Source organism: Oreochromis niloticus, linkage group LG18 (assembly GCF_001858045.2).
Source record: "Oreochromis niloticus isolate F11D_XX linkage group LG18, O_niloticus_UMD_NMBU, whole genome shotgun sequence".
Lineage (NCBI taxonomy): Eukaryota > Metazoa > Chordata > Actinopteri > Cichliformes > Cichlidae > Oreochromis > Oreochromis niloticus.
Genome location: NC_031982.2, coordinates 1,118,571 through 1,142,424, shown reverse-complemented (window position 1 = coordinate 1,142,424; position 23,854 = coordinate 1,118,571). Strand labels below are relative to the sequence as shown.

At 43.1% G+C, this 23,854-nt stretch overlaps 2 protein-coding genes across 8 annotated transcripts in view; one reads left to right on the top strand and one right to left on the bottom strand.

Annotated features, from left to right (window-relative positions):
• The first annotated feature begins 45 nt into the window (after positions 1 to 45).
• The window catches only part of LOC102077612 (uncharacterized), a 51,331-nt gene continuing 27,522 nt past the window's right edge, over positions 46 to 23,854 (top strand). The window contains exons 1-3 of one of the 7 annotated variants that reach the window (XM_025899999.1): positions 46 to 170; positions 5,193 to 5,250; positions 7,942 to 8,103. In XM_025899999.1, the coding sequence (XP_025755784.1) occupies positions 109 to 170; positions 5,193 to 5,250; positions 7,942 to 8,103 (282 nt within the window). In that variant the 5' untranslated portion in view covers positions 46 to 108. Of the gene's footprint in view, positions 171 to 1,086; positions 1,132 to 2,724; positions 5,278 to 7,941; positions 8,104 to 23,854 lie in introns of those variants that run through there. The other 6 variants (XM_025899998.1, XM_025900001.1, XM_025900000.1 and 3 more) reach the window with 6 other exon arrangements.
• LOC109194895 (uncharacterized) lies at positions 16,783 to 22,887 on the bottom strand. The gene is made up of 4 exons (XM_025900004.1): positions 19,750 to 22,887; positions 19,415 to 19,582; positions 19,198 to 19,293; positions 16,783 to 17,183 (listed from the first exon to the last, which is right to left on the bottom strand). The coding sequence occupies exons 1-4, from the start codon at positions 19,849 to 19,851 to the stop codon at positions 16,866 to 16,868; spliced, it is 684 nt and encodes a 227-aa protein (XP_025755789.1). The 5' UTR covers positions 19,852 to 22,887; the 3' UTR covers positions 16,783 to 16,865.

The window sequence follows — 23,854 nt, the reverse complement described above, 5'->3', positions numbered from 1 at the left end:
AGTCCTGTTTATTTCCTTAAGTGTCTGCTGCTGACGCAGGAGTGACCGCTCAGTCAAGGAGTGAGGAGGCTGGGCTGACGCTCGGCCAGTAACACTGCTGCTGCAGCAATGATGCGATTTATTGTGGAGTGTCGGAGGACGCTGCGAGCGAGAACCCCCGAGGATGGAGGGTAAAACAGCAATACTTACTCTCTGCGGCTCAGTGCTCATTTCCATTTCTGTCTTTAATGTAGACTCCAGAAGACTGACACATATTTCTCCAGTCCTTAGGCAAGTAGTTTGTAGTACGCTTTTATAATATTACATATATAACTATAACTATGTATATGGCATATCCTGACATACTTACCCAGAGGTACAGAATGTGAATATGCTAACACGTAATGAGAAATGCTCTTTGTTTTTGCACATGTAACAGCGGAGCGAAGAAATGGGACAAACAGCTGACAGTTGACAGTGGGGATGTGGAGGCGACTTTGGCAGATCAAAGTGAAATTAATTGTACTAATTTAATGTTCTTGGTGATAAATAACCCACTAATGCAACTGATCAGTTTTCTAGTAGCTGGTAGTAGCTACAACAACAAATAACAGCATTGTAATAGTTTTAGCAGCAGATTTAGATTGAGAATAAAAAGATTTAGATCTTTTTTTTGCAACATGTGTTTTATTATCAAGTAAAAACTAATTTATATCTAATTTTGACATACTCACAAATGTGTGTTTGAATCCACATGAAAACAAAGCAACTGGAACACTTACAAGTATTTATGAAATGGGTATATAAAACCCCTTTTTAAAAAATATGGTTATGTTTAAATGAGATGATGAGATAGCCTTTATTTGTCAGTTGCAAGTCTTTTGCCCACAACCAAGATGACAGACCTTGTCAACTGTACATACAATACAAACATCACATTGGGGAGACAGGTCAGGCCAGGTAGCGAGGAAAAAAACATCGAAATATGTAACACAAAAGGATAATACAGGAATGCACAGATATCAACACACCATAACACAATAAACACAGACAAGCAACATGGGAAAGAGTTCCAGTGTGTACATCTGATCTGGGACCGCTGTAATCTTCGACTGCGCCTCCAACTGACCCGATGTCCACATCAGAGGGGAGGTAAGCGTTGGAGGTGGCGTTGGGTAGGGAGGGTGATGCGTCAGTGAGTGCTTATCAGTATCAGTATATGTATGTGTGTGCGTGTCCATAGTTCAGCTGAGACAGTGTCCTTCGCCCTGCCAGGCTAAGTAAACAGTCTTCCAGCCAACCCAGGTGGCCTTGCATGGGATGGGAAGGAACAGACTCAACACAGTCGTTATCAGGGTGTTTTGTTCAGCTCCGGCCTTGAGCCCACAGCTGGCGCCGAAGGGGTAGCCACATTACGATGGTGATTTTTCTTTTTGCAAACAACTCATGAGAATTTCAAGCTGTTTTTAACACTCTGTCACTGGTCTCTCAATCTCCCGTTGGATAGCTGCAAGTTTCTCCATGATGTTATTAGCCGTCGATTCCGTGATCTTGTCACTCTTTTGCTCACAGAGCAGATTCTGAGATCTCACGACTGCAGCCAACTGATCCGTGATGTAAATTGTTAACATCTCAGATAAAACACAAAAGTATTCACTCATCTGCCTTCACACACATATGAACTTGAGTGACATTCTTAATCCATAGGGTTTAATATGATGGCGGGCCACCCTTGCAGCTATAACAGTTTCTACTCTTGTCTGTGAAGGTTCTCAGTCATCCAGGTCATCGTAGTCAAAGGAGTTTGCAAAGAAAAGCGTCTGGACTTCTTTGAGTTGCTTGAAGACGTTTCACCTCTCATCCGAGAAGCTTCTTCAGTTCTAAGGTCAAATGGCCGAGAGTCCCAGATTTAAACCCAGTGGGAGTATCCCCCCAAGGAGGGACAAAGGACCCCCTGGTGATCCTCTAATCACATGCGCCAAGGTGTGAAAGCGGGTGTGGGACCTAATCAGCCAGGGTTTCGGGTGAGCTCATTGTCAAACCTGGCCCCACCCTATCATGTGATTTCCTGAGGTCAGATGGCCCAGGATGTGAGTGGGTGTTAAGGCGTCTGGGGAGGGAACTCAAAACTGGATTATAGATGGCAGACAGTTGGTGTCGTAAACCACCACCTCTGTTCAAAGATGGTCGCTCACAGTGGACATAGATGGCCTCTTTCACTCCTCTTTCAAACCATCTGTCCTCTCTGTCCAATATGTGAACATTGGCATCCTCGAAAGAGTGACCTTTATCCTTAAGATGCAGATGGACTGCTGAGTCTTGTCCTGTGGAGGTGGCTCTTCTATGTTGTGCCATGCGCTTGTGAAGTGGCTGTTTGGTCTCTCCAATGTAGAGGTCTGGGCATTCCTCACTGCACTGTACAGCATACACCACGTTGTTCAGTCTGTGTTTTGGAGTTTTGTCTTTCGGGTGAACCAGTTTGTGTCTGAGTGTGTTGCTGGGTCTGAAGTACACTGGGATGTCGTGCTTGGAGAAAACTCTCCCGAGTTTCTCTGATACACCGGCTACATAGGGGATGACAACGTTGTTGCGTCTGTCTTTCTTATCCTCCCTCGCTGGTGTCTGATCTTCTTTTCTGTGCCTCTTTGCTGACTTTATGAACGCCCAGTTAGGATAACCACATGTTTTCAGTGCTTTCTTTACATGTGTGTGTTCCTTCTTTTTCCCTTCAGGCTTAGAGGGAACAAGTTCTGCCCGGTGGTGTAGGGTCCTAATTACTCCAAGTTTGTGTTCCTTGTGTTTCTACTCTTCTGGGAAAGCTTTCCACAAGGTTTAGGAGTGTGTGGGAATTTTTGTCCATTCTTTTAGAAGTGTTTCTAGAACTGAGGTCAGGCATTGATGTTGGACAAGAAAGCCTGGCTCACAGTCTCTAATTCATACCAAAGGTGGTCTGTCGGGTTGAGATGAGCACTCTGTGAGGCCAGGCAAGTTCTTCCACACTGAACTCGCTCATCTTTATGCAACCTACTACGCCCAAATTACTCTCCAATATATCGATCAGAATATGTGTGAATATTAGATAGACCACTTTAGTTGCAGTCATGGACAGCAGCACAAATCATAGTAGATAGTGGATAGCTGTACATTAGAAATTCCTCACACAGTGAAACTTCTTCTCAAATGAATAAGTGCTGATGAATTGACAAGTAAACTATAACTTACAGTCACTTACACATTTTACATCACATTTGATTAGGCTTGTACCACAAAGGGTTTAATTATTTATGGAGAAAACACCATGGAAGACTCATAAGAACTAAAAACCATCAGTCAAAGTGATTAAGCTGCAGTGACTGTAGCCTAGCTAGTTAAAGTCAGTTGCTGAGATAGCCTTGGCTATAATTTCAGGAATTAGGAGAATGTGAAGGAAAGGAACATTGTATTTTTACGCTACACAAAGTAAAAGGACAATACAAGAAATTATGTTCTCTCGCGTTAATGACATCAGGTTGTGGTTGGGTTAGCAGCAGGGTTGGAGTAGAGGTGAGCAACAAAAATTAAATTAAATCATGTTCCAAAACAATTAAAGTGTTTTAAGTGGAAGGAAACAACATTAGAAGCTTCCTTTCACTTCCCGGGGTGTCACTGTGATGATGCGTGACTACTTAGAGTAGCAAAGCTAGAAAAAATGATTTGTCCTCTATAACTAGTACACTGAAAATACAGGACAACACTACCACACTACATGCTTATGAATGCTGTGTCAAGAATGTCAAATGACATAGTTGTTGTTGGGAACATAATTATCATGACACAGGATTCCTAAGCATGTAGTGTGGGTGCAGCTGAGCAGCTGACATGAAGGGAGCAAATGTTCCAGGATGGCACTATCTGTTGTTAATAAAAGCACCTCTGCTTTTTATCGTGCACTTTTCAGTTTTCTGCCTGAACCATCTGCAAGCCTCTGATGGTAACAGTGAGAGTACTGTCCTATGGCTTTATCTCCCCTCCTCCATCTGTGTCTCTGATGTGGTCCTATCTCTTTTCTGTCACCTCATTGTTTCTCTACATGTGAAATGGCTGCGATTTTCATTCTGGTCAGAAGGCAACACAGTTGATTCAAAGTAATCAAAAAAGCACAAATCAGTTACTAAATCTTAGCTTGAACTGAGAGAAAAGGAGTTCCAGGTTAACCTAATCCCGAAACATGCTAATCACACAAAGTAAAGTTATTTACTCCAAATACGGTGACATTTTATTGGCTGATAAACTGTTTTACCCTACCTGTTTCTGCTTGTAGAGGAGCAGCATCCAAACTGTACATACTTGAACAATTTTGCATTTCTACTTTGATAGCACATTACAGTGCTTCGTTCTAGCTCTATTTTGATTAAGTGCACAAACAATGTGGGAGATAAAGCCACCATTCTATTGAAACTTTAGCTGTTCAGGAGTAACTACACAGAAATACATGAGAGGTAGCTGATGATCTGAGTAGTACCTACAAAATGGCAATGCACCTATTCTCAGAGTACCCCTTCACCCAAGAACATTGGTTTTGCTTGTATAGTTGTATTTGTGCTCTTGAAAACTATTTGATGAAAACGCCAATGCGGTTGGCTAATGAAGTAGGGCAGAATGAATATTGAGTGATATTGATTGCCGGTGCAGACTGCTGCTGCTGTGCTCTAGGATTTTTATGGATGGCTCTCTCTCACACACACACCCACACACTGTGTGTTGTGTATGAACCGATCATACTGCAGAGGCCAGTGGTGATGGAGAGGGGGAGAGTATAGAGAAGGACATGAAGGAAACAGTGGTATGGGAGGAAAATGAGGAGGAGGAAAAACATGAAGAATGGAGACTTGTACAGGAATGGGCGTTCTTCCATGGATGCATAAGTCTGCTCTACCCTTTTCTTCTCTGGTCTGACTCATCTTCCACACTGGTGCAGTCTGCCTGTGTGCATTTTCCAGCACACACACACACGTGCGTGCAGGCGATGACACGTTAACAGAGGGAGCTCCGCCTCCTCTGCAGTGTAGCGACAGCTAGAGAGGGGCAGCAATGGAGGAGCCAGCAGTACAGCAGGAAAAAATAGAGGGATCGTGGGAAGGAGGGCATGATGAAGGAAAAGCAGACTGGAAAAACGAATGCTCTCTCTCATCCCTCCTTAAACATTCCTGTCTTCTTTGCTGGTCATCTCCCAGGGACACCGACATCACGGAGACTGATGAGAGAATCCTTGCCAAGACGGCCGAGATCAGAGTAAGAAGACCACAGCACCTAGCACTGGTGTGTGTGTGTGTTTGAATCTGTGTGTGTCTGTGTTTTTTGTCGAAATCATATTTTCTGTTATTTGTGAGATAATTTGGACAGTACCTATATCATTTTTATGTATGTGTGTGGCTGTAAGGTTTCCAGTTTGGGACCCTTCCATCACTGCATTTCCCATGATGCTATCATGTGATGTCATGATGCTGTAGGACTAGTCTCACAAAGATGAAGCTGTAAACACCCACGTGTTCAGCGGAAGTCTGGATTGCCAGACTGTCCTGGTCCTTGAAATGTTCACATTTTTATGGGCTCAAATTGTGGTCATAAATATTTTGTACTTGTAAATCAGGATTTGTATGTGTAAAAAGAATTTGTGTGTGTGTAAAAAAGATTTGTGTGTGGACTTAGCCAAAAAATACCTCTGAAACTCTGCACTCATTTTTGAAGTTACAAGTACGAATTTTGACCCTATTTTTCTTGCTTTCATCTGATTGGCCAATGTCATGTCAATCACAAATTTAACTATCCAATCAGAGAACAGATGGGTTTGGCTATTGGAGGGGTGCTTTATGGAGCTTCAGGTCCTTGAAGGGAATAAATGCCCTTTTACATGCCAGCCCAGCGCAGTGTTGCCAACTTAGCGACTTTGTCGCTATATTTAGCGAGTTTTCAAACCCCCTTAGCGACTTTTTTTCTAAAAAGTGACTACCGACAAATCTGGCGACTTTTTCTGGTGTTATTGGAGACTTATTTATGACGACTTTTTGACGTGAAAGCGCGTATTGCTTTTACTCTCAACAAGCAGCGGGTGCTGCCGTGGGCACCTCGCCCGTTCCAAAGCGCTCACAGGTGGAGGATAGTCCTCCCCCAGCTGCTATCAGGGCAGGAGATGTTCACACCTACAGTATGCGTCCAAACTGCAAATGAATCGCGCATGAGCGAAGCCGCTGCTCCCGCACTGACTGTAACGCAGTCAGTTCTTCTTTTACTCTTATGCTGTTTTGTGGATCACAAGGTTTAAAACTACTTATAAACACACACACACACAAAGTAACTCCACCAGAGTGCCTATTTCGGGTCACTTTTGCCGGTCCAAGCCCGGGTGAAGGAGCAGGGTTGGAATTGTGACATTAAAAAAACAATAATTGCTAAAAGAAATTTAATTTGTAGTTCTAAATAAACTCTAAATGCATTTAGGACGTTTTTTACTCAATTTATGTCTCTTCCGCGATGTTATTTCTCTCTCCAGCAACATAGGTTACAATTACATTAGCATGACCAATTATGCAATTAGGCGATGACGTCATTTAGCGACTTCTAGCGACTTTTAGGACAGCCAATAGCGATTTTCCTTACTGAGGAGTTGGCAACACTGGCCCAGCGTTTTCCTTCATCACCACGAAGAAATAACAGTCTGTGGTGGTCCGAGTTTTGTGATTTTTGTGTCACAGGTTTACGTGCTTAATACAGGGACCTCCAGAGCCTTTTCAACAGCGCTGCGGACCTCGGGGGAGGGGGGGTATTGTGGAAATGACAGTCTTCAATAGTGGGGATAGTTACAAAGCTTTCTTCGTTATGAATTAGCATACATGTTTTTATTGAACATTTGAAGAACTAGCAAAAAAAAACAGAAACTGTTGTAGAGGACATAAAGTCAGAGATAGAAACGACAAGGAGCAGGTGCATCTAGTACAGGTAGAGCTGCTGCAAAAACCCACAGAGCTCAGCAGCCAGCGTAACAAATTCTGGATCCTTGGCTTTTAGTTAGCATTAGCAGCACATGCTGCGTCCAATGTGAAAGGACCTTTATGCTGCGCACTGTGACTCACAGCAATGGTCCCGGGTCAGCCCTGACTTTGTGTTAAACTAATCCTAAAGTAATAATGGTATTTCTAACCACTGATATACCAAAACTTTATCCTTTCAACAGCTGCTGAAAGTTAGGGGACCTAGCTGCTATCGGATATTTATATAGAGATCCCCCAGCTTCAAACTGTATTACCCTTCAAGGACCTGCAGTTCAAAAAAGCGCCCCTCCGACAGCCAAACCCATCTATTCTCTGATTGGATAGTTAAATTTGTGATTGAGATGACATTGGCCAATCAGATAAAAGGAAGAAAAATAGGGTCAAAATTTGTACTTGTAACTTGAAATTTGAGTGCAGAGTTTCAGAGGTATTTTTTGGCTAAGTCCACACACAAATCTTTTTTTACACACACACAAATTCTTTTTACACATACAAATCCTGATTTACAATTACAAAACTGATTTACAAGCACAAAATATTTATGACCACAATTTGAGCCCATACATTTTGGTGACTTCTCTATGAACTTTAAAAAAGGGGAAGTGTGTTCACACCCAGGTAACATTTCTGATACCAGACCAAAAACCAACCAAGCAAAGGGAAAATCTCTGTACAGTAATTGGAGCTAAATAAGACCTTTTGTCTTTCTTTTTTTTTTGTCCCTAAAAATCAAAACTCTCAATTATTTTGTTGGATTTTCAGTTTGTTGGATCTCTCTCTAAACACACAAAATTAAACCCACTGATGGATAACTTGGGCTGATGTATTTTCGGAATTGTGTTTTTTCACCTGCACTTTGTGTGTGTAAATGTTTCATCATCCCAGCGTTTATATCGTTCTGCAGAGTTTAACTGTGTCTTTGTGTGTGATGTAGGAGCTGGAGAGCGCAGTGGCAGTGGAAAACTTGGAACTTCAGGAGCAGAGGTCAGACCGCAAAGAGCTGGAGGAGACCCTAGTTAAATTAGAGAAACACAAAGAGAAACTGATACAGCAAATAAAGGCAACCAGACAGCTCTGCTATGAAGAAAGTCAGCAGGTAATGATGCACAGTACTGCTGCTCGGGCAGCGTGTGCTCTGTATTTTTTCAGCATTCACGTGATGCACAGCTGTGTGAGTGGGTATCTCGTCTCCTCGACTGACACGCCGCCTTGAAAAGTACAGTTTGAGGGATAAGTTGATGTTAACTGTAGAGTTTTTTAGAGGTGGGTGAAACTGTTGAGCGCACAGTGGAAGTGTTTAGAACCTGCCCAGAGAAGATGACTTTGAATAACCCAAAGTTTTTCAAAATTCCAGACTGTGTCATGGTTTGGGGTTTGTGACACAGCTTTTTTGAGTTTTCCTTTAGGTTTATGACGTTTGCTTTATTGGGATGTTTTAGGGTTGAGTTGTGCTCCACAAATGTTTTGAGTTATTTTGTATTCATGTTTCCTGAGTCTGTTTTGTTCCTGTGTGCGTTCCTTCATCCCGGCCCCTGTGTCAAGCTGCATGTCTTAGTCTGCATCTTGGTGTGTTTTCTGTTTTATTTTGACAGTCTCTTGTCCCATGTTCAGTGTGTTCAGTTTTGCTTCCCCCTTCTCGTCTGTTAGATTATGATCTGCTGTGTTCCCCAGGTCTCTCCTCTTTGCCGTGATTTCCCCTTTTGTATATATTGTTTATGTTTTACTCTGTCCATCATTGTGATCTCTCTCTTGCTGTGCGTCCTGTGTGCGTGGTAAATCTCTGTACTGCTATGTCTGTTTAGTTTCTGTCAGTTATTCAATTCAATTCAATTCAATTCAATTTTATTTATATAGCGCCAAATCACAACAAAAGTTGCCTCAAGGCGCTTTATATTGTACAGTAGATAGCACAATAATAAATACAGAGAAAAACCCAACAATCATATGACCCCCTATGAGCAAGCACTTTGGCGACAGTGGGAAGGAAAAACTCCCTTTTAACAGGAAGAAACCTCCGGCAGAACCAGGCTCAGGGAGGGGCGGCCAGGGCGGCCAGGGAGCCTCCCTAGTTTTTTTATTTCTCAGTAGATCCAACAATAAAACTAAATTCAATCCTGCCTGCATGTATGCACTTTGGGTCAGAAACTCTGCCTGTCTGAGACATAATTTACAGTAAAAAATGTGATGAACTGCAATATACGTTATTGCAGTTGTATTGTTATAATATCGTAACATGGGGTGTCTGTTGATTTCAACCTCTTTTTATATATTTTTATATATACATTTAAAAAATTCCCTTTCCCCCCCGTGGGTGGTCTATCATTCAAGCTCTGGTCCTCTACCAGAGGCCTGGGAGCTTGAGGGTCCTGCACAGTATCTTAGCTGTTCCAAGTCCCAAGCTAGCCACTCGCCTAGCTTGGGACTTGCTCCACCTAGTGCTCTGATTACCACTGGGACCACTGTTACTAGGGCTGCTCGATTATGGCAAAAATGATAATCACAATCATTTTCACTGAAATTTAGATCTCGATTATTTGACGATATTTATTTAACAATAACAATGTATTGAATAATGGCTTTAAAGATTGTCAAAAAATAGTATAAAATAGTGTGCAAATACTGATTACAGTGAAAATGTTTGCAATATAAAAAATAAATGAAAAATGTAAACATCTATGTTTAGTGAACTTCAAAATACTGCACAATATTTGATCCACCTCTGACTCCGCGAACCCATAATGTTTCCACACCACTGAAGTCGTTTTACCTCTCTTTTCAACCAACGGCATTCTTTCTTCAGCAGCCATTATCCTCTCCTCTCCAAATAACTTCTGCTTAGCTTCCTGAGCTTTCCGAGCTTCCCTCGGGTCCTCTTAATTGTTGTGACGTGTATTCGAAACGCAGAGAGGTGCGCTCGATTTGCCACACGGAGCAGCGCGAGAGTAAAGCACGAGGGAGGTGCTAATAATTGGCTCAGTCATTTTTAATGATCGTTGAAAGCCCAGATCGTAATCGAGATTAAAATTCGATTAATTGAGCAGCCCTAACTGTTACCTTCACCCTCCACATCTTCTTGAGCTCTTCTCGGAGCCCTTGGTACTTCTCTAGCTTCTTGTGTTCCTTCTTCCTGATGTTGCTGTCATTTGGAACCGCTACATCTATGCACTTGTCTACCACTACTATGTCCAGTTGGTTAGCCACCACCATTTTGTCCGTCTGTATCTGGAAGTCCCACAGGATCTTAGCTCGGTCATTCTCCACCACCCTTGGGGGCGTCTCGCATTTTGACCTCGGGACTTCAAGCGCATATTCGGCACAGATGTTTCTGTATACTATGCCGGCCACTTGGTTATGGCGTTCCCTTTATGCCCTGCCTGCTAGCATATTGACCCTGCTGTTATGTGCTGGATTGTCTCAGGAGCATCTTTACACAGCCTGCACCTGGGGTCTTACCTGGTGTGATAGACCCCAGCCTCTATGGATTTTGTGCTCAGAGCTTGTTCCTGTGCTGCCATGATTAGTGCCTCTGTGCGGTCTTTCAGTCCAGCTTTGTCCAGCCACTGGTAGGATTTCTGGATATCAGCCACTTCCTCTGTCTGCCGGTGGTACATACCGTGCAGGGGCCTGTCCTTCCATGATGGTTCCTCCTCTTTCTTGGGTTTCTGTTGGCTCAAGTATTCACTGAGCAGGCAGTCAGTTTGAGCCATCATCCTAATGTAGTTCGTTGTCTCATCCTGGACTGTGGTACTGACACTCACCAGTCCCCAACCTCCTTCCTTCCGCTTACCATACAGCCTAAGGGTGCTGGACTTGGGGTGAAACCCTCCATGCATGGTCAGGAGCTTCCTGATCTTCATGTCAGTGGCTTCTAACTCCTCCTTTGGCCAGCTTATTATTCTACCAGGGTACCTGATCGCGGGTAGGGCATAGGAGTTGATAGCCCGGATCTTGTTCTTAACATTCTTACCTAACGGCCTCTTCAGGTACTTGTAGCTGTCCTCTATGTCTGCATTGTTGCTTTCTGGTAGTTCAATCCCCTCAGTTCTGACTACCTTCCCTCTCTTTGTTATTATCCGACTACACTTTTCCAGCCCGAACGACATTTCGATGCCATTGCTGTATATCCTGGTGGTTTGGATCAGTGAATCGATGTCTCGTTCACTCTCGGCATATAGCTTGATGTTATCCATGTAGAGGAGGTGGCTGACAACTGCTCCATTCCATAGTCAGTATCCATAGCCAGTCTTATCAATGATCTCACTGAGGGGTTCAGAGCAGCAGTGAGGACAGAGCATCTCCTTGGTAGATCCCGCACTTGATGATGGCTTGTGCTATGAGCTTGAAGTTGGACTCTAGCATTGTCTGCCACATCCCCATTGAGTTCCTGATGAAGGCCCTTAGGGTCATGTTGATCTTGTACAGTTCTAAGCATTCCAGGATCCAGGTTTGGGGCATCAAGTCATGGGCCTTCTTGTAATCAATCCAGGCAGTGCACAGGTTGGTCAGCCCAGTCCTGCAGTCTCAGGCGACTGCTTGGTCTACCAGTAGCTGGTGTTTTGCGCCTCTGGTATTCTTTTCTGTAACCCACTCATGTATTGACCCATGTGCCTGTTCATCTTAGCCGCTATGCTTCCATGTGGTGCTGAGGACGTTATTGGCTGGTAGTTGGACGTGACCAATTCCATCTGTGGGCCTTCAGTTAGCCATTCTGGGTGTCTCTCATTGACTAGCAGCTGGTTCATCTGCGCTGCCAGATGCTCATGTAGTGCAGTCAGCTTCTTCAGCCAGTAGGTGTGAACCATGTCAGGACCTGGTGCTGTCCAATTCTTCATACTGGTGACCTTTTCTTGGCTGTCTGCCACTGTAAAGTTACTGGATCCTGTTCAGAGAGGTTGCTGTGGTCTGTTCCTAGATCCACTAGCCAATGAGCATTGCTGTTTTGGGTTGCGTCTGTCACGGGGTGGAAATGGACGAGTTACTTTGGTTTTTTGTGCATGTTTTGCTGTGTTTTACATTTTAATATTTTAATACTGTACAGTGGTTTATTTTTATGAGTTTTACTGCATGTTTATTGTATTTATTGGTGACTTGTCCGGAAAGACTCCGCCCCTCCCTGATTATGAACCATATACACCTGCGAGGTTCCCGGAGGCCAATAAGAGGGCCTACCAGCCGACAAACAGAAAGGCCTGAGAGAGAAGCAGCAGTGATGGCGATCTAGAAGTGGCAGCTGACGGCCACAAGCGGCGGCGGCGCCGGAGTTGGCGTCAGTGCGGGGCTGGGAGAGCTTGGCGTGAAGCGAGCCAGGAGGATACAGCGCCGATACGCAAGGACGCAGGTCAAGGTGTCCGACTGCTTCAGCAACTGGAGGCCAGATTTCGCGTCTGCGGAAACTAGAGGTGGCGAGGCGGGCCGGTGCCGATTGGCAATTACAAAGAAGCAGCGGGCAGAGTTAAGAGCTCTGCCCACTCGGGCGCACCGGGGCGCAGAACGCGAAGAAGGAGACGAGGACGCCGCCGGGTTTCCCTCCTGCACCGCTTCACTGGATTTTTAAATTTTTAGTGACTTCTATACCGTGGCGATCGCCACTGGACTTTTAATCTTGTGTTATTGATGTTTATGGTGTGTTCTCCCCTGGCCAGGGCTGTTTTAATCTATTTTACATTTTTTTTTACTGTTTAAATGTAATAAATTATATTTTATCTTTATGGTTTTTAAATTTGTTGTGCATTCCCTTGGCTGCCCCACTGCTCTGTCCGTTTTAGGAGGGTTTCTCTCTTTTTAATATCTGTGCAAAGAAACGCCTTCCCTCCCTAGGTTACATAATTGGCGTTGTCGACAGGATACGGTGTTAAGAGCAGTTGGGTTAGTCAGGGGAATAGTAAAATGATGTATGTGTATTCTGGTGCCCCAGTTTTGCTGTAGTTTAAAAGTGATAGGCCAAATAAGAAGATGGAGGATGGACTGTTGGAGCCAAAGCCAGGGACCACTGAGCAGATGGGTATGGACAGTGTGCGCAGGTATGAGTGTTTGGCCACAAGAAGCGCGAATAAGGAACGTCCAACGTAGGTTGTCATGGGAGGTCGACTGCAAGTTTGCGGGACGTGGGCAGCAGTGCTTGGGATTAAGCACGAAACCTAGGTTAGGCCTGGAAGTATTCCCACAGTAGCAGCTAGGTGCAGTTTAGGACCTAATGACTCAAGGGTAGCTATGCTATGGGGACATGAAAGGGATTGCTCGTTGTGGCATTTGACTGTATGGCGCACTTTGTTATATTTTCGCTTGGCGGTAGGAGAAGGAACTAGACTCCAAGAAGGTCATGGCTGGGAGATGGAGCATTAGCAGGGACTGCTAATATTTCAGTGTGGGGGGGATGTCACGGGGTGGAAATGGACGAGTTACTTTGGTTTTTTGTGCATGTTTTGCTGTGTTTTACATTTTAATATTTTAATACTGTACAGTGGTTTATTTTAATGAGTTTTACTGCATGTTTATTGTATTTATTGGTGACTTGTCCGGAAAGACTCCGCCCCTCCCTGATTATGAACCATATACACCTGCGAGGTTCCCGGAGGCCAATAAGAGGGCCTACCAGCCAACAAACAGAAAGGCCTGAGAGAGAAGCAGCAGTGATGGTGATCTAGAAGTGGCAGCTGACGGCCGCAAGCGGCGGCGGCGCCGGAGTTGGCGTCAGTGCGAGGCTGGGAGAGCTTGGCGTGAAGCGAGCCAGGAGGATACAGCGCCGATACGCAAGGACGCAGGTCGAGGTGTCCGACTGCTTCAGCAACTGGAGGCCAGATTTCGCGTCTGCGGAAACTAGAGGCGGCGAGGCGGGCCGGTGCCGATTGGCAATTACAAAGAAGCAGCGGGCAGAGTTAAGAGCTCTGCCCACTCGGGCGCACCGGGGCGCAGAACGCGAAGAAGGAGACGAGGACGCCGCCGGGTTTCCCTCCTGCACCGCTTCACTGGATTTTTAAATTTTTAGTGACTTCTATACCGTGGCGATCGCCACTGGACTTTTAATCTTGTGTTATTGATGTTTATGGTGTGTTCTCCCCTGGCCAGGGCTGTTTTAATCTATTTTACATTTTTTTTTACTGTTTAAATGTAATAAATTATATTTTATCTTTATGGTTTTTAAATTTGTTGTGCATTCCCTTGGCTGCCCCACTGCTCTGTCCGTTTTAGGAGGGTTTCTCTCTTTTTAATATCTGTGCAAAGAAACGCCTTCCCTCCCTACGTTACACGTCCTTCTCCCATATGCTCTTCCAGTATTGCTCTGTCTTCCAGCCTTGGTGGTGCTATTCTTACGATAGCACAGTGGTCCCCTTTGGAACTTCACATTGGGGGTTCAACTCCCAACCAGGCGTGTATCCAGTAAGGGTCAGCAGGCTAGGCACCCATGCTAACCAAGCCTATCTTGGAATATTTGCGATATATTTAACTGAAGACATATCGGCTCAGACTTCACCGGGTCAGGTGTTGAGGAACCTGGACTGTCAGGAGTAATGAGAAATGGACCAAGATGGTAGATAGTTGTTAACGAATAAGTTCAACTGGTTTGGTTTGGTGAGTGATGGAGGGAAGTGACTGACCATTGAGAGCATTTACAGCTACCAGAACCTCAAGAGCCCTAACCGCAGTCACAAGTTGTCACACCGAATCTCTGTTAATCAGACTCTCCTCGGCACCTGCCTTCAAAAGCACTTGTAATGAATAGGTCCTGGTCTTGCCACACAGGGTGGTAGGGAGTTGCATACGGGGACCCTCAACATCTGGAGAGGCACTGCCCACTTAGTATCCCCACAGTTACTGGTAGGCACTGTCTTTTGGCCAGGCAGGGCAAGAGGCCAGAAAGTGGCCCAACAAACCGCAATACATACACAATCGCTCCTCAAACCTCCTCCAGCATTTCTCTGATGTCAACCTTGTGCATCCCAGTTGCATTGCCTCAGCGGGAGTCAAAGCAAATGCCAACAAGGAAGACCGGTCCCATCTGGGGGTCCTTGAGGATCAGGACTGTTCAGCCTTCAGTTAGCCATTCTGGGTGTCTCTCATCGACTAGCAGCTGTTTCGTCTGTGCTGCCAGACACTCGAGGAGCTAGTAAGAAAGGTCCGAGGAGCAAAACGAGTGGAGAAGTGCCCACCCTGGTCACTGTAACCTCTAACCCCCTTCTCTCTCTTTCACGCAACCGATTGTCAACCTGATTGCAAAATCTGCTAGGCTTTCAAAACACCTGGGTTCATCCCGAGCAGCGAGCTCATCCTTTTAAAGTGGAACACAAAGTGTTTTCTTACCCCCCTGTGTCTGTGCCCTTAACACGAAAATTAATGGAGAACTCGGCTACAGACAGGGTACTGTCAGAGGCTGAGTAACTGATGGGCTGCTTTATCAGTGCACAAAGGATATTGGAATAAAACCTTGAAATCTTGGAGGAACTGTGCATAAGTAAGTATTTCTAAAGAATGTCAGCAGGAGGTAAGATTTGGCCCATTACCAGTCAGGGTCCTGAAAGGAACCAACAATTATTTATTCCCTTGAATTAACATTAGGAAAGGCCCTGGGAGAGTGCTGGAATAGCAGAGCAGAATGAAGAAGAAGCCTCTGACCTGGCCCACCTCCCCTACACTGTAAAACCCAATAAGTTAATTTAACTCAAAACTTTTGGTGAAACTGATTACATAAAATATTTTAAGTAACTAAAACTTAAAAATAAAAGTTAAATAAACACACTTTATTTATTAGCTTTAGATAAATAGTTTTAAGTACCACTGATAAATGTTTTTTATGTTATATCCACATTTTTGGTTTAGTACTCTCTACTTGATATTTTGAGTTTCAAGTACAAATCTAGCTCAAGTAACTTTTAGGAATTAATATTTAATTTCAAAATGTTAACCATTTTAAGCTAATACAACTCAAAAATTTAAAATACAAACGCTTATAATATCCAAATCTATTGTGTTTTGAATTTGATATATATATAAATGTGCCCAAAATAATTACACTTGTAAAAACACAAGACAGAAAATATAAATTTAAGTTACAAATTTACTGAGTTACTTTAACACATAGCCTTTCTAACAAAAAGCCCAAAGACATAAATCCACCACATTTTATAGGGAATAATGTCAGAAATGTCCAGTTTTGGCACAAGGTTACAATATTAGAAATAGAGAATTTCACAACATGTTTTAAGAGTATTCAGATTTGATTAACACATGAGTATGGCCTTTTTATTAAAAAACAAACTAACAAAAGGAAAAGAAAATCCTGCATTATTAGGTGGGAAAACCGAATGAAAGTATAGTGCAGCTAATACACTGAAATATAATTGGTAACCTTTTTAATATGCCAATACTGTGGTTATGCAAAATGCACATTTGTAGAGTGCAATCACAGTCTCAACAACAAAGCAATAAAACTTTAAATAGAAAAATACAAGAGACATAAAACAAAGTGTTATAAACCTCCTTAGCACCTTATGTCAGTTATCAGTAGTTCAGGAGGAACGTTCCTTAAGTGACATTGAAGATCCCACCTAGAAGCCAGAAATGTAGTGAGACTGTCCTTTATTTTCTCTATGGATTTACAGTTATCTGACTAAAAACACAATCAAAATCAATTAAAACACAAGTGATGATGGGGGAAAAAATAAAAAATAAAATAAAATCACCCCTTTTACTTTGGATGTGGCTTTTAGATAATGAAGTATGAAACAGAGTCTGCAAAGATTTCTTTATTCTATTCTCTCTTTAAAAAAAAAAAAAAAAAAAAACTTATCCAGATTTGGAAACATGATAAACTGAATTACTTGCTTTAACAGGCACGCGAGGGCTGTGTAGGAATCCTGGACATTATTCTGCTGCCAAAAGATCATTTTTAAGACTCAGCACTTTGGGCTTCAACTTCCCACCCTGCAGACCCATCAAAACTTTCTGAATAAAGTCAAAAATGTTGGCCAAACATTTTGGGTAGCTTAGGTGCAGGCCGTAGGTCAGTCCAAATATTACTAGAAATGCATCAGCCAGGGTGGTGAAAACAATGATCATGTTACCCTCGACCAAAACTGCAGTCTTCTCAGGGCAGAAGAATGTTGCATCACTGGAATTGTCTCTGATCAGGAGGAGTCCAAGTGGCACTTCACTAATATCTGGTCTATCAGAATGCATCATCTACAGAAAACAAAATTACTACATGTTAGTGCATTCCTATTTCTCTTAGTTTCATCTATACAAGTCACATTTCTGGATTATTACTAGCTCAGAAATCAATTGTTTGAACAACAAAAAAGCCACAACACAACAAAGATTTGAGAAAACAAACTGACAAAAATAGTACTTTTAGTAAAGCAAAGTCATACCTCTTCGTAGCAATAACAACAGAAAGTCAATAGGAGTTATATATTTTTTTCATTTGTACAGTGATGTATGGTTGGGCTAGGAACATTATAGAAGGTCTACACACATTAAAAACATGTAGTGTTTCCCATTATGTAACATGGACACTGTTGTAGACAGATCCAAGCATGGAGATGCTTCTCACACTGTCAAAGTGTCATACAGGGAGTGCAGAATTATTAGGCAAGTTGTATTTTTGAGGAATAATTTTATTATTGAACAACAACCATGTTCTCAATGAACCCAAAAAACTCATTAATATCAAAGCTGAATGTTTTTGGAAGTAGTTTTTAGTTTGTTCTTAGTTTTAGCTATTTTAGGGGGATATCTGTGTGTGCAGGTGACTATTACTGTGCATAATTATTAGGCAACTTAACAAAAAACAAATATATACCCATTTCAATTATTTATTTTTACCAGTGAAACCAATATAACATCTCCACATTCACAAATATACATTTCTGACATTCAAAAACAAAACAAAAACAAATCAGCGACCAATATAGCCACCTTTCTTTGCAAGGACACTCAAAAGCCTGCCATCCATGGATTCTGTCAGTGTTTTGATCTGTTCACCATCAACATTGCGTGCAGCAGCAACCACAGCCTCCCAGACACTGTTCAGAGAGGTGTACTGTTTTCCCTCCTTGTAAATCTCACATTTGATGATGGACCACAGGTTCTCAATGGGGTTCAGATCAGGTGAACAAGGAGGCCATGTCATTAGTTTTTCTTCTTTTATACCCTTTCTTGCCAGCCACGCTGTGGAGTACTTGGACGCGTGTGATGGAGCATTGTCCTGCATGAAAATCATGTTTTTCTTGAAGGATGCAGACTTCTTCCTGTACCACTGCTTGAAGGTGTCTTCCAGAAACTGGCAGTAGGACTGGGAGTTGAGCTTGACTCCATCCTCAACCCGAAAAGGCCCCACAAGCTCATCTGTGATGATACCAGCCCAAACCAGTACTCCACCTCTACCTTGCTGGCGTCTGAGTCGGACTGGAGCTCTCTGCCCTTTACCAATCCAGCCACGGGCCCATCCATCTGGCCCATCAAGACTCACTCTCATTTCATCAGTCCATAAAACCTTAGAAAAATCAGTCTTGAGATATTTCTTGGCCCAGTCTTGACGTTTCAGCTTGTGTGTCTTGTTCAGTGGTGGTCGTCTTTCAGCCTTTCTTACCTTGGCCATGTCTCTGAGTATTGCACACCTTGTGCTTTTGGGCACTCCAGTGATGTTGCAGCTCTGAAATATGGCCAAACTGGTGGCAAGTGGCATCTTGGCAGCTGCACGCTTGACTTTTCTCAGTTCATGGGCAGTTATTTTGCGCCTTGGTTTTTCCACACGCTTCTTGTGACCCTGTTGACTATTTTGAATGAAACGCTTGATTGTTCGATGATCACGCTTCAGAAGCTTTGCAATTTTAAGACTGCTGCATCCCTCTGCAAGATATCTCACTATTTTTGACTTTTCTGAGCCTGTCAAGTCCTTCTTTTGACCCATTTTGCCAAAGGAAAGGAAGTTGCCTAATAATTATGCACACCTGATATAGGGTGTTGATGCCATTAGACCACACCCCTTCTCATTACAGAGATGCACATCACCTAATATGCTTAATTGGTAGTAGGCTTTCGAGCCTATACAGCTTGGAGTAAGACAACATGCATGAAGGGGATGATGTGGACAAAATACTCATTTGCCTAATAATTCTGCACTCCCTGTAATGTTTTGTGAAATCTAAACAAGGATGCTACTAAGATATTGTTCACAACTTTGTCCAAAACGTACATCCCACGTTTTGATGAAGGTAGAGGTGTCTTCGTACAAATAGGCAGGGAGGGCATGAAGCACACCAGCACGTTGGGCATGGATATCAGCTTGTTCCTACATCACAAGAAAATTTTTCTTTTAAATTATTGGCTTACCTAGTCAAGAATGGTAGTTAAAATTGAAAAATTGATCAAATTAAATAAAGCTCAAAAAACAAGACAAAACCCCCACTAACCTGGAGATTATAGCTTCTGAAGAGCTGAGACAGGACATCAGACACGTTCCCTGTGCAAACAGCTTTCTTTCTGAATAAGCTCTCGAGCCGGGGAGCATGTTGGTCCAACACAGCATAAAAGTGGTTCTTCGGGTGGAGGTTTGTAATCCTGTGGCATTCTGCACAGATCTGAACACACAGGATAAATTTATCTTTACAAGTTTCAATTAGTCTATAAATCTTTGCAAAATACATCAAAATCCTTACACTCCAAAGGCATAATTTGTTCAGACAGGCCAGATAACAGGAGTTGATATAAAATACATCTTGTTAGATACATCTATATACATTCTTACCTGGGACTGGGATTTCAGAGTAGGCCAGCAATCCAAGATCTGACCTACTGGTAGGTCATCATTGATGATCTCTTTGCATCGCAAGGCCAAAGTTGTGTGCATCAGCTTTGTAATCAGGACAGGATTCTTTTCACTTTTCTCGACTTCATCTACAATCTGTAGTCTTAGCTGGTCAAGGTGAAGAGCATCTTCACCCTAGAAAATTTACTTCTGCCCTGGCATGGACATAACAGTAAAACACAGAAGACAAGACAGACTACACAGAGAACAGAAAAGACACATAACCAAGGAGACACAGATGAAACATAACTAGCCCAGAACTCAACTAAACCTTAACTAATATTAACAACAATACAAGAACTTCACCTCATTTCAATATAACATAAGAAAGCAAAAATACAAAATAAACTCAAAATGCTGGGTCACAGACCCAGCCCCTGACAGAAAAAAACCTAAGTCTTTCACTAATGAACACTGGGCATCAGAATAAAATAAAACGAAAAAATAACTGTTTGGTAAATATATTATTGATGGATTCACCCTTAAGCTAACCTAAAATAGACCAGGCACAACAATTTTACAGTTCAGAAGCTTCTACATTTCAACTTAGTATACATAACTATTTGCAATTTAAACCAAGTTCTACAGCCTAATTATGTAATGATTAATAACTGCTTTTGTAAGTATGTCCTGTGCCTACAATTTTGCTGCCCCAGTTTTAATATGTACAACTCCAGAGAACTAAACGTAAGTTTCAAGTTCCACCAGTTAGCAAACGGGTTAGCCAAAGTCAATATCCATGTATGCGCTAAGTGTGAAGCAGCGCAGCAGTGCATATTGATTCAACAATTTAACCACAAGGCAGTTTATAATCTGCAAATCCAGAAACACCTTCTAAAGACTTCTTTTAAAATAGTAAGAGATTAGAAAAGTTATTAACACATTATTAGTCCCAGCCTCTGCTGGGACTAATAATGTGTTATACTAAATATAAGCTTATTACCATAATTCATGCAAAACACTTTGGGGCCAAGGCGACATGGATAAAACAACGCATGCATGTAATTCTTAAATACCTGCTACAGTTGTACATTTATGACGATAAAAACCCATATTACAACGGAGAACTATAGTTTCAGAAAAAATAAAACTTACCGCAAAAGCGCTCCTGAAGATGCTGCAAAGGCGGTAAATGCAGCTAGCCAAGTGCAGAGCGTTATCTGTTACGGTTCAAAAGTCCGTAACATACCATAGCACGTCCTCCTTTATCCAGCGTCAAAAGCAATGCCGCAAAAAAACCCCTTCACAAATGTTTTTATTTCTGTTCGGATATTAACGCTCCACAAGGTTCTTTTGGAGTAATGAGCGGGCATTCGCACTCGAAGCGAGGAATCCAAGATGGTTGCCAGCACTTCATAAAGAAACAGGTGGCGCACGTACGTACGTACGTAGGCACGTAAGTGACGTCAGTGTTAAAACTCAAATTATTTGAGGGCAATGTCAGAAACCAATCAATATATTCAAGTACTGATAACTTGAAAAAACAAACTTGTTCAAACTACTCAAAAAAGTAAAGGTGTATATGAACTTATAACAGGTTTTTAAGTAGTTGGAACTCATTTCATTTATCAAACTATTACTATTCGGTCTTACAGTGTATAAATGGTTCAGGAGAGGGGAGCGCAGAGAAGCGGAAGCTAAGAGTGTGGGTACACTAGCCAGGGACAGGAACTCATTGCAAAAAGGTTTCTCGGGTGGTCGACAGGGTGTTTTTCACCCTGCCTGCCCATTGCTCGGACTCACAGAACTGTCTAACTAGACTGGAAAGCATTTCTTCATGGTGATCAGAGTGTTGGAGTGTGTGGCTGAGTCATCTGCCGGGTCAGTGTTTTGTGGCCGGATCGTTCTGTCAGGAGTAACAAGAAATGCACAGACAGAGCATCTCCTTGGTAGATCCCACACTTGATGTTTACTTGTGCTATTGGCTTGAAGTTGGCCTCCAATGTTGAGTTCCTGGTGAAGGTTCTTAGGGTATTGTTGATCTTGTACAGTTCTAGGCATTCCAGGATACAGGCATAATCAATACAGGCAGTGCACAGGTCGGTCAGCCTAGTCTTGGCAGTTTCCAAGGCCAGTATAGAAAGCTGCCTTTGGACAGCTTTCTGTTCTGGCTTTCTTCTTCGGCACCTTCCTAATTGCACCTTTTTGCAGCTCCAATTGTTAGCTATCCTCCCTCTGTGCTACCTTTATCGTGGCCTGTAGTCTCCTTCTCCATGGAGGGTACTGCTCCTTGTGGCTGTTCAACTTGTAGCCAAGATTCTCACTGATCAGTGCTGCCGTGGTGTAGATCAGCTTGTTAGTCTCAGTAATCAGCTATGAAGGATCCAGGTTTCAAGCTTCGCGATGATCCTATCTTTCACTCAACAATCCTCCTTCTATTTCACATAGGCTTGGTACCCAATTTCGGGTGGGGGTAGTGGTATCTGCCCCCTGACCTGTCGTCCTGGCTCCCCCTAGCTATAGCATGTGTGTTGTACCTCTTCAATGAGCTACTAGTTGTTTTGCCATCAATGTGGATGCTGGGTACTGAAGATTCCATAAGAATCTTAATCCTATTCGTGTAACCCCTTCTACTGGGGTTACTTGTGTAGTAGCATTCCAACAACGCCCTATTTTTGTCTCTTGCCCACTGATGCCTTCTTGTTCCTGTAGCCCACTTCTCATCAGGGTGCCCTGGTTTCTTAACACCTGATGCGGGCCTTGTTAATCCAGGCGATGTCCGAGCCAGTATGGCTTCATATTTATCTCCCTCGCTCATGTCTGCAGTAGGCTTGGTTAGCATGGGGGTCTAGCCTAGGACTCTTATTGGAGATAGACGCTCCAGGCGGAAATCAAACTTGCGACTCCTGTTCCAAAGCAGTGCAGTCTTACCATTACACTTGTAACCTTCACTAAAGCTGCTTCTTAATTAATGCTTATTTAAATAATTAGTTACTGCTAAACGTTCCTCCAGGTGTTTCTTTTTCATACCACTTAAGCTTGATTTGGACTTCTGCAGGAAAACTCTTCTTTGCAAAACAGCTCCAGCTCAGTCAGATTAGATGGACAGCGTTTGTGAACAGCAGTTTTCAGATCTTGCCACAGATTCTCGATTGGATTTAGATCTGGACTTTGACTGGGCCATTCTAACACATGGATATGTTTTGTTTTAAACCATTCCATTGTTGCCCTGGCTTTATGTTTAGGGTCGTTGTCCTGCTGGAAGGTGAACCTCCGCCCCAGTCTCAAGTCTTTTGCAGACTCCAAGAGGTTTTCTTCCAAGATTGCCCTGTATTTGGCTCCATCCATCTTCCCATCAACTCTGACCAGCTTCCCTGTCCCTGCTGAAGAGAAGCACCCCCAGAGCATGATGCTGCCACCACCATATTTGACAGTGGGGATGGTGTGTTCAGAGTGATGTGCAGTGGTAGTTTTCCGCCACACATAGCGTTTTGCATTTAGGCCAAAAAGTTCCGTTTTGGTCTCATCTGACCAGAGCACCTTCTTCCACATGTTTGCTGTGTCCCCCACATGGCTTGTGGCAAACTGCAAACGGGACTTCTTATGGTTTTCTGTTAACAATGGCTTTCTTCTTGCCACTCTTCCATAAAGGCCAACTTTGTGCAGTGCACGACTAATAGTTGTCCTATGGACAGATTCCCCCACCTGAGGCTGTAGATCTCTGCAGCTCGTGCAGAGTCACCATGGGCCTCTTGGCTGCATTTCTGATCAGCGCTCTCCTTGTTCAGCCTGTGAGTTTAGGTGGACGGCCTTGTCTTGGTAGGTTTACAGTTGTGCCATACTCCTTCCATTTCTGAATGATGGCTTGAACAGTGCTCCGTGGGATGTTCAAGGCTTGGGAAATCTTTTTGTAGCCTAAGCCTGCTTTAAATTTCTCAATAACTTTATCCCTGACCTGTCTGGTGTGTTCTTTGGACTTCATGGTGTTGTTGCTCCCAATATTCTCTTAGACAACTTCTGAGGCCGTCACAGGGCAGTTGTGGAGCTGTTTTGCAAAGAAGAATGGGCAAGAATTTCAGTCTCTAGATGTGCAAAGCTGGTAGAG